Source organism: Cebus imitator, unplaced genomic scaffold (assembly GCF_001604975.1).
Source record: "Cebus imitator isolate Cc_AM_T3 unplaced genomic scaffold, Cebus_imitator-1.0 Scaffold148, whole genome shotgun sequence".
NCBI lineage: Eukaryota > Metazoa > Chordata > Mammalia > Primates > Cebidae > Cebus > Cebus imitator.
Genome location: NW_016107463.1, coordinates 4,003,232 through 4,013,578, shown reverse-complemented (window position 1 = coordinate 4,013,578; position 10,347 = coordinate 4,003,232). Strand labels below are relative to the sequence as shown.

General features: G+C 38.2%; 1 protein-coding gene across 1 annotated transcript in view; it reads left to right on the top strand.

The window, feature by feature from the left end:
• Positions 1-9,619, top strand: part of HMGCLL1 (3-hydroxymethyl-3-methylglutaryl-CoA lyase like 1) — a 151,292-nt gene extending 141,673 nt beyond the window's left edge. The window contains exons 8-9 of the mRNA XM_017542921.2: positions 4,761-4,886; positions 8,282-9,619. Of these exons, the coding sequence (XP_017398410.1) occupies positions 4,761-4,886; positions 8,282-8,383 (228 nt within the window). The 3' untranslated portion in view covers positions 8,384-9,619. The remainder of the gene's footprint in view (positions 1-4,760; positions 4,887-8,281) is intronic.
• The last annotated feature ends 728 nt before the right edge of the window (positions 9,620-10,347 follow it).

Sequence of the window (10,347 nt, the reverse complement as noted above, 5' to 3'; positions counted from 1 at the left end):
TGAGACAGAGTCTCACTGTCACCAGGCGCCAGGCTGGAGTGCAGTGGCACAACCTCGGCTCACTGCAACCTCCGCCTCCCGGGTTCAGGCAATTCTCCTGCCTCAGCCTCCTGAGTAACTGGGAATACAGGCTCATGCCACCATGCCCAGCTAATTTTTGTATTTTTAGTGGAGATGAGATTTCACCATGTTGGTCAGGATGGTCTCAATCCGCCCACCTCGGCCTCCCAAAGTGCTGGGATTACAGGCTTGAGCCACCGCGCCCGGCCGCCAACATTCTTTTTTAATTGTTGTCTGAAAGTGTAAAATTCAGTGTTATAGTTTTCACTCAAAATCTTTGATTTAATGTGAGATGGAACTTTTTTTTTGTTTTTGGCTTTCCTGGTTATTTATATTTGCTTTAGTGTGACACTGGTCATTTATTGTTCCTCTGTGGTAATACTGGTTTCTCTATTGTAAATACATCTTTCACTTTTTCCCAAATAGGTTACATTGGCCTTTAGTTACAAAATAGAAGAATGGCTGTTGTTTCCTCACTCTTTCCCAAAAGGCCAATTAAGACTAAAAACTGTTCTTTTGACAAGGTAACAAGTTTCCCTTCTGGGACTCCTGTAGTTGCAGGGTCTTGATCCTCAGTAGTGAAAAGGAACATGATACGTGGATTCCAGATCCCAAAAGTGAATCATCCACATTTCAGGCTGAAGCTATTTCTCACCTATCAGGCTGATTCCTCTGACTTGCTAATTCATACTATTTTAGGTCTTCTTTCAAAACCTGGTTTTCTTGAAATGCTGACCAGTCTTGGTTAACTGTTTGCTGACCCAGGGTACAAAGCTTCTCTAAAGTTAAAGCTGACTCATACCCCCGGATTGATAAAGGGTGGGAAAGATAAGAAACTCTACTTTAGGGTTTTGAGAATCATGGAGGATTTTAGGACAGAGACTCTGATTTATTGGCTTGGGGAGAAGCTTGGGCATTAGTCGTTTGAAAAGGGCTCCAGGTGATTCTAAGGGGATGACAGGAGCAGAATCATGGAAATTTCTGGCTCCTAAGTTGATATATTCAGGTGCACCGAATAGATCGGTTTTAACATCTAAGTAAATAAATGCCCCTGCCTGTTTCTATCATGGCAGACTCCCAGAGATGGGCCAACATCTTAATACTTGCCTTTTCCAACTACCGGACAATGCCACAAATTTCACTTCTAGAGTATAATTCCTTATTCCTCCTGCTTTGGTACATAGGAAATGAAAACTGTCCTAAGTGTACCAGTATTTTACTGCTGAATATGACTAAGGTTGTCAGGTCATTATGTAATATATGTTGTGGTAATGGAAAGAAAGCAATGGAGACCTTTCCATGTTGAAGAGTATAAGAAGAAATGGGGGTTAAAAAAATAGTCTATCCTTTTTAAACTTACCTTAGGTCCCAAAGAATTCTAGGGCTTTTTAAGGACTGTAGTTCTTCCTTTGTGAGACTTGGTAAGTACCCTTTTAAGTCTTGCAAAGGAAACTCTAGGAAAGTGGATCAAAACTCACAGTACCTCCGGCATGCCTGAAGGACACAGGACCCAACTGAAAAAGCTCCCAGTGGCCATATGTTCAACAATTTGCACAACAAAAGATATAAATTGGCATTAGATTATAACCCAAAGTGCAAAATAAATGCCTATAATTACCTATGAGTTCTCACTGACATAAATATATGTAAGAATAAATAAATATGAGAAAATGGACAAATTTCCCATAAAGAAGAATTCTAAGTTTTTGTGTAGATACTCCTTATTCTTTAATTGTGAGCTATGCATAGTGACATTTTTCCAAAACGTACAATATGGAAAGACTAAGGGGAGACTTTATACTGCAGATACCAGGCAGCTACCACCTCAGCCAGAAAATAAAGGTTAATATCAGCCATCATAACTCATATTGATATTATGTATCCTTGATATAACGCTTTGAGGATGGCACTTCACCTCTGTGGTCTTCTCCCAAAACTCTTTAACTCCAGTCTTAACATGAGAAAAACTTAGACAAAACCAAATTGAAGGACACTGTACAAAATACATGACTGGCATTTTGGGAGGCCAAAGCGGGCACATCACCTGAGGTCAGGAGTTCGAGACCAGCCTGGCCAACATAGTGAAACCCCATCTCCACTAAAAGTACAAAAATTAGCCTGGCATGGTGGCATGTGCCTATAATTCCAGCTACTCAAGAGGCTGAGCCAGGAGAATCTCTTGCACCCCGGAGGCGAAGGTTGCAATGAACCGAGATCGCACCACTACACTCCAGCCTGGGTGACAGAGCAAGACTCTGTCTCACAAAAACAAACAAACAAACAAACAAACATGGCTTGTACTACTCAAAACAGTTCAGAGAAACTGTCACAGCTCATAGGAGCCTAAGGATACCTGACTACTAATGTCACATGGTATACTGGTAAGTTCCCAGAACAGATAGAAGACATTAGTTAAAAAATGTCTTTAGAAATTTTTTTTTTTTTTTTTTTTTTTGAGAGGGAGTCTCATTCTGTCACCAGGCTAGAGTGCAATGATGCAATCTTGGCTCACTGCAACCTCCACCTTCCGGGTTCAAGTGATTCTCCTGCCTCCTCCTCCTGAGTAGCTGGGACTACAAGCGTGTGTCACCACACCTGGCTAATTTTTGGATTTTTAGTAAAGACGGAGTTTCACCATATTGGCCAGACTGGTCTGGATCTCTTCACCTTGTGATCTACTTGCCTAGGCTTCCCAAAGGGCTGGGATTACAGGTGTGAGCCACTGTGCCCAGACAGAAATGTCTTTTTAAATGTCTAAAGAAATCTGAATATTGTATGGATTCTAATGAACAAAAACATGTCAATATGTGTTCTTTAGTTATGACAAATAGACCATAATAATATAAGATATGACAAAGAAACTAAACTTCAGTCAGGCTTCTAAAACTTCTTCTAAGCCCGCCTCTGCACTTCCTCATAAAATCTAGTTTCAGCAATTTCTGCTAAATCATTTTAACAAGGACCCCTACACTCAATATCTAAACACCCTATCTGATTAGGTCTCTCCTCCTCCACCAACCCGAAGATCATGTCTGATCACCCTAACCTGTCTTCAGCAAAAATCCTGGTAGGTCAGTTTAGCCAGAATTCTGTTCACCCTTATCTTTTCTAGTAATTTTTAATCCACTGACCCCAACTCCACTCCTTGGCCATAAATTCTCCCTTGCCTGTGCTGTATTTGGATTTCAGCACAATCTATTTCTCCTGCATTGCATGTGGTCCCTGTGCCTATTGCAGTATTCCTAAAGAAGTCATCTTTGCTGTGCTTTAATACATATTATTGAATAATGTTTTCTGTAACAGATGTTAACCATAGAGAAAACTGAGTGATACATAAGAACTTTGTTTTATCTTCCCAAATTTGTAAAAATCAAAAACTATTTTAAAATCAAAAGTTTATCAAAAAAAGTAAAGAAGCAAAGGAAGGAAGGGAGAAAGAAAGAGATTCCCACATGAGCATCAGCAATCAGGATCTTGTCAGAAATTCAAATTGTCAAGTCCCAGCCCAGACCTTCTGAATCAAAACCTCTGAGGATGTAGCAGTGAGCTGTAATTAAGAACCACTCATCTAGCTGGTTGACCAAGAGCTCTGCTTCCAGGTGCTTCTCATTTTCGATGTGGTCATGTTACTTTTTCGTTAATGCCCAAGAGTGAAGAATCAGTTTAGCCTTTACTGTGCCTTCTGATTACCAAACTGTTACCTTTCACAGAGGAATGGCATGCCTGTCTCTGTTCTTCTCATATTATTAGCATTTGATCTCCAGGACCCTTCTCAGACCCTGTTGTGCTCATGTCTTCCATAACTTCTCCAGCACACACAGAGCCCTTCCACCTATGATATCCCTAAGCACAAGATCATATGCCAACTCTCATGTTCCCAAAAGCTATACATCAAGGCAGAGTGTAGATTTCCTGGAGTCAGAGGACTTCACCTACCAGATGTTGACTCTGGGTAAATTGTTTGATCCCTCTGTACCTGAGTTTTCTTTTGGTGAATTGGGGATGATACAAGCATCCCCAATTCACAGAAAGAATGAGTTTTGGGGAGAATTGTGAATTAATACACATAATTTGTTAATAACAGCATCCAGCCCTTACTGAGGACCCAATAAATATGAGCTGGTGTTAAGGCTGGTGGCGAGTGTTTTGCCTCTTAATTATTTCTTCCTTCTTCTAAAGCAGTGGAGTTTTGCGTACAAAGTAATGATTCTATGAATAAAGATTGGGTAAGTCGAATGAGTAAAGTGGGCCCACAAAATCCTATTTCAAACCCAGTGACTTCTCTCTCCTCTCCCCTACACGTACCAGTCATCTAAGGCATTTCGATGTTGAATTCAAATGTTGAAAATATTTCATGTTGAGAATTGGATAATATGTGAAAACCTGAAGCAAATTAACCTTACTCTGAGCTTCACCACGTACAGTTGAGCTGTTATCAACAAACAATACCATTTTACTTTTGATCGAAGATTATTCTAGTTCCAGAGAGGCTTAGCAGAGTTTCTGTTGCCTCAGAGACAAGATTAGCCATAAAAGAAATAAGCACTCCAGGGACTGTTCTAGAGGCCGCTGGGTAAGTAACATATTTGAATAACCAGTTCAGATTTTGCTTATTTGCTCTTTACCACAGGTTAACTAGAAATGCAACAATTTACATGCCATAAATGTACAAGCTTTAGGTGGTTTGGTTTCTTTTCCAGATGGGAATTAATGTGGTGGACTCTGCAGTATCCGGATTAGGTGGTTGCCCTTATGCAAAGGGTGCTTCTGGGAATGTAGCCACTGAGGATTTGATATATATGCTTAATGGCCTGGGGCTCAATACGGTAAGTTGCTTTAACATATTTTAATATTCATGCATTCCTTGCAGCCCCAAATTGCAATGCTTCTCAGATGTGGGAAGCAATTTTGAGGTCAACGTTTTACTATACTTTCGCTATTTGCTAAAATGCACAGTAGGAAAATACAATAAAAATTCTTTTGGGGGCTTCATGAATTAACTCATTGCTATAGCTCAATCACCAATAATGCTATTATTTTTATAGTGCTTCATGATCTCTAAAGTACTTTTTCATGTATTATCTGATTCGATTTTATACACTTTGTGAGTTGGAGTCTGTGTCTTTGCTCTTATGATTTTTGAGTTTTGCAGTTTTGTTTTTTGTATGAATGTTTTTCTTGGATAAAACGTAGATCATGATTGTCACAGTGACAACTACGGCTTCTGGAGAAAATCCCAGGACATGTTGTAAATCATCAGTGAAAAAGAGGAACTTCATAATACTTAGCATGTGAGACCCTGGATGGCAAGAATAGTCTCTTTGCAAGTTGTACCTGAAAAGTCACGCGCTGTATAACCACATCCATCACAATCAGCATCTTGTTTTGTCCTATGATTGTTAGCACGACCTGTTAGTCTATGGAACAGCTTTATTTTAAAAAGATATAAAAATCACAGATGATTAGACATTTATAATTTCTTTCTGAGATATAAAATCATCATCTGTATTATAAAATGGATTTTACTCTCTGCTTCTCCTATCCCTCCTTTTCCATCAGTCTACTTACACTGACATGCCTGCAGCTTAAACTTGCTTCAAGTCTACAGTTTTAGAGCATTTTATTCCTCACTTCTACCCCTTGCTCAGGTTTCTACTACCACATGAAATGGCTTTATACCTCATATTCCATTTCACCTGGAAAGTCAGTCACCACCATCCTAAAAAAATGCCATCTAGCATCTCCCTGTCTGTCCCCAGGTCAAACTGTTCATCCCTCCCCTTAATGTTTTCTTGTTCCCCTCTGTAGTCCCTCTAAACTTACCAAAAGGTTAGAGCATAATCTTGTTTATGTGTCTATCTTCCCATGCAACCACAGAGCAATTATGACAGCTTATTCATACCTGTTACCTATGGCATAAAGACGCTCAATAAATATTTATAGAAAGACTGATTTCACTTGGCACTAAACACCAACAGCTGTTGCCTGTAAACACAAAAAGCTATTGCTTATCTTCTCTGGTGAGAAATAAATATTATTTCATTTATATCAGATTTTAATCATTACTATCAGAAGCCAATGACAGAAAATGAGCATAAATAGTTCCTTTCTTAGAAATTTAGATGACTAAATTGAACTCCACTGATAGCTTTGGGTTGTTTGTCCCCTCTTTACCACTCTGCTGTGACTACACTGATGCAGGTTGGCATCCCTTTCCTGAGCGTTCATCCTCTATGCTCATCACTGGCTCCAGACTTGCCTTTAAAACTATCCTCCAGGTTACCATCAAAGGATTACACCTAACATGCAAGTATGAATAGGCTCTACTTCTCCTTGAGCACTCATCAGTGGATTCTAATTTCCTGAAAGCAAGGCTGTGCTCTATCACACCATCTGGCCTATTATTACTTTTTCCAGTACTAATGGTTTATTTCATCTTCATCCATCTATGCCATGATATTATTAAGGTATCTTGGACTGCTCTTCTCTCTGCCTATGAACAGTGCCCCATACATCCTCCATCCTCTTTTATAATTTTGGTATAAAACTCGGGTCAGGCTTTACCCTTCTTGGCACCTTTCCCTGACATATTTCCTTCTGCTTTATTTCCCCCTCAATGGGTTGGTGGCCTCACATCTCTGCCTCCATAATAACCTGGGCATATCTCTATTTGTGGCTTTATGGTACAGAATTTTCTGTTATGAGTCCATATTGCCTGCTTGATCATGAAGGCAGAAACCACATTCCACATGAGGTTCTTGAAGCTCCACAACCTATCATAGTACATGAGGCATATTTAAGCACCTGCTAAATGATTTAAGAATACATACAGTGTTGTTTCAAAATGATATCTATTGATTAAAGTGGTAGAGAAAAGCCAAAACAAAAATCTTCTTTGCTGTGAAACCAACAAATTCTACTGCATAATTGTTACAAATGGAATTACTGCAAAGAGAAGAAAAACATTAATGACAAAAATCTCTCTATCAACCCTTGCTGGCTGTAATTTATAAGTGAAAGGCATCTGAAGTTAATTGTTTATGGAATTTAAGTATCATTGGATTAAGGATGTTAAACTAAAAATGTACCTAACAAATACTCCACATAAATCCATTACTATGACAAAACCAAATTTCTCAAACCAAAGGAAATGTTAGGATCCTGAAAACAACTTTATAATAAAAACACATCATGAAAATTATGTGTCATTTTACAAAATATTTTTAATTTTTAAAGAGATACATAATTAGCTATATTGAAATGCCTCTAATTTCTAAAATGATATTTGGTTATGAAAAGCCGTGATATGTTTCCATAGCTATTAAAGAGTACTTCTTAAAAGCAAGGAAAGCTATTTTTCATTTTAAGCCCACAGTGTTTCTAGTTCATATTGAGGGAGAACATAGAAGCTTATGAAATGCCATGTAAGGGCAAGATTGTGCTTAATCCTCCTAGTGCTTTGCCTCCTCCTGAGACAACAAAAGTGCTGGGTGGAGACTTTGATAGTGACCCTTTCATTACACCAAAGCCAAGACCATGCCCTGAACTTGGCCTTAATACCCAACTGCATATCTGTCATCCGGGGATTTTCCTAAGCTTTTGTTGATTCTGTTTATTCTTTCAGACAGTGCAACCTCTCAGGCAAACAAGTTCCAGATGTGTAGTAAATACTACTTCATTTTATTTCACTTGCGACTACCTTCTTCAATATCATACTAGTGTTTCTGACCTTGATTTTAAAAGCATATATGTATATATATGCATTCACCTTTTCTGTAATCCTTACAGCTTTTTCAAGTTTGTTTCTTCATAAAGAGGATAGTGTTTTTTTTTCTAAGTCAGTTCTTATCTATAAACTTCCCCAAAACATTATCATTTCATTGTCCTTCACTGTTGTTTTGCAGACTGTTTTTGTAGTTCCATTATTGTCCTTCCTAGACTTTAGACACCAGCCTGAATTATGATGTTATTCAAGTGTGTCTACCTATATTATTAGACAAGGGTCAAATTCAAGATATGCTGTAATAAAGCAGAAAAATCTAAGATGTTGACAACATTATTCATGAAAACAAATGTTGCCCCAGAATTGATAACACCGACACCACTTTGTTTAGGAATTTTAAATGGTTAAGTAACTACTAATAAAATTTAAAAGGCTATGTTTTGTCTTTTATTTCTCTAATTCCTCTGCCTTCCTGGTATTCTTTCTTTTCCTCACCAGGGTGTGAATCTACACAAAGTGATGGAAGCTGGTGACTTTATTTGCAAAGCTGTGAATAAAACCACAAACTCTAAAGTAGCACAAGCCTCCTTCAATGCCTGACTTCAGTGGATTTAAGAGTTAAGGTTGAGAAGATCAATTTCAGCTACAATACTCATCTGAAAATCATTAATGTCAACTTGCTCTGATATGGCAAATAATAGACAAGGGTGGCAAAAAAAGAGATACTTTTCAAAAAGATTATAACTGGATAGATTAAGTCAACAAAAAGCAGTATCAGTCATCAGGTAAATGGCAAGCTGAGGATAAATAATAAACTTGTTGTCATACTTTTGAACATGGAAAAAAGTTCTCTGTTGCGCTTGTAGAAATAACTTTTTAATTTAGTAGACTGGAAAATCGACTTCATATTTCCCCAAGAATCAGATACTGTGTTAATACTTGATCAGGCAGGCTTAGCACAGTGTACACATTGTCAGTAGTTTACGAGCTCCTGCGTAGTGTGCAGAGTGTGTGGCCTCAATATCATTCGTTATGCCTCTGGATCTCAACTATTCATTTGCCAAGTCAGTTAAGTTATGGACCAAAAGCCAAATCTCCATCTGACCCTACCTAATTTTAGCAATAGAACTTTCATATTTCGAGTATGGCTAACGTCTGTTAACTATTTCAGTGACTTTATCTGCTTCCAAGAGGCTGTGGCCAATGGCAAGATGCCACATCCTGGAAACATATTACAACCTCCCGTGTTTGTTACATGCATCCAGTTTGCCATACGTTACCTTTCATCACTTATGGTAAAAACCAGCATGGTGTTACTCAACTATTGAGAAATTGTAAGCTATTATTTTTGTCCTGATGTCTAAATTGCAGTGATAAGAATAGGTTGATACAGGTATCATAATCTGCTTTTATACTTTTCAGATCACTTTCAAATAGCAGAAGGAAATATCATTGTAATCCTAAGAATATTAAGATAGTTTTAAGTTAATGAAATGCGTGTTTTCCTTTGATTCATGGTGCTTTGATTACATCACATAATTTTTGGGGATTGACTTTTTTAGTGGTTATCTTAAAAGTTGAAGTGGCTGAAATTTTGTTTATTGTCCTAGAAATTACTGCCAGAAACTATAAGATTTAATATATCAAAGACAGAGATGAGGAGCAGGAGAACTATTCAAGAAAAACATTTCTGTAACCTATGCAAATTATATGGGGGCAGTACTATTACACATGGGTCTGAAATGTCAGTTCTAGTATTTATTTAGACCTCTCTAGTAATAGCCAGGTGGTATGATCTTTGAATAAATTTGAATAAAAATTGAAAAATCGAAATGAGTATTGTGAACTTTCTAGGAAATATTCATTAAAACCATTGAAAAAAATAAATTCAAGAAAATAAGAGAAATACTGATTATAATTACATTGCATGGTTCTGAAGCAGGAATACTGAGAGCAATTCTCTGTTTTGGGAGTTGGGGAAATGCAGGGAGCAGACAAAATCCAAGCTGCTTATGAATCTTCTTCAGTTCCATCTCCCTGTGCATCTCTTCTCATGAAGTATATGACCCTGCACACTGTGGCAGTAATGGGACAGCTGCCCTTAGCGGGTACAGCTAGATATGTACCCCATATTCTGAGGAGACTGACTTCCTATTTCTTACAAAGCTGCACAGTTCTTGATCTGAGGTATCTGGAAAAGCATCTCTTGTTACAAACTGCTTATAGTAACAATTAAGGGGAAAACATTGCTGTTTTGAAATGAAAACCATGGACTTTGAAAGGCAGAGCAAGTAGACAGAAACTCCAAGTACAGTCTAGAGCACAGTTACATAGCATCCACGTCAGCCTGCTGAGTCACTTCCATGAACACGCTGATGCTACCACATCACATGTACTATGAGAAAGCTTGTGGCAGGTATTTTGTAACCGTTCTCCGCACAAACCATCTCCACCCCTTTGATAGCTTAAAGAGAATTTCTTTTCTGGTTTTCTTTTCTCTACCTTTTTTTTTTTTTTTCTGCCACCCAGACTGGAGTGTGGAGTGCAGGGGCCTGATCTCGGCT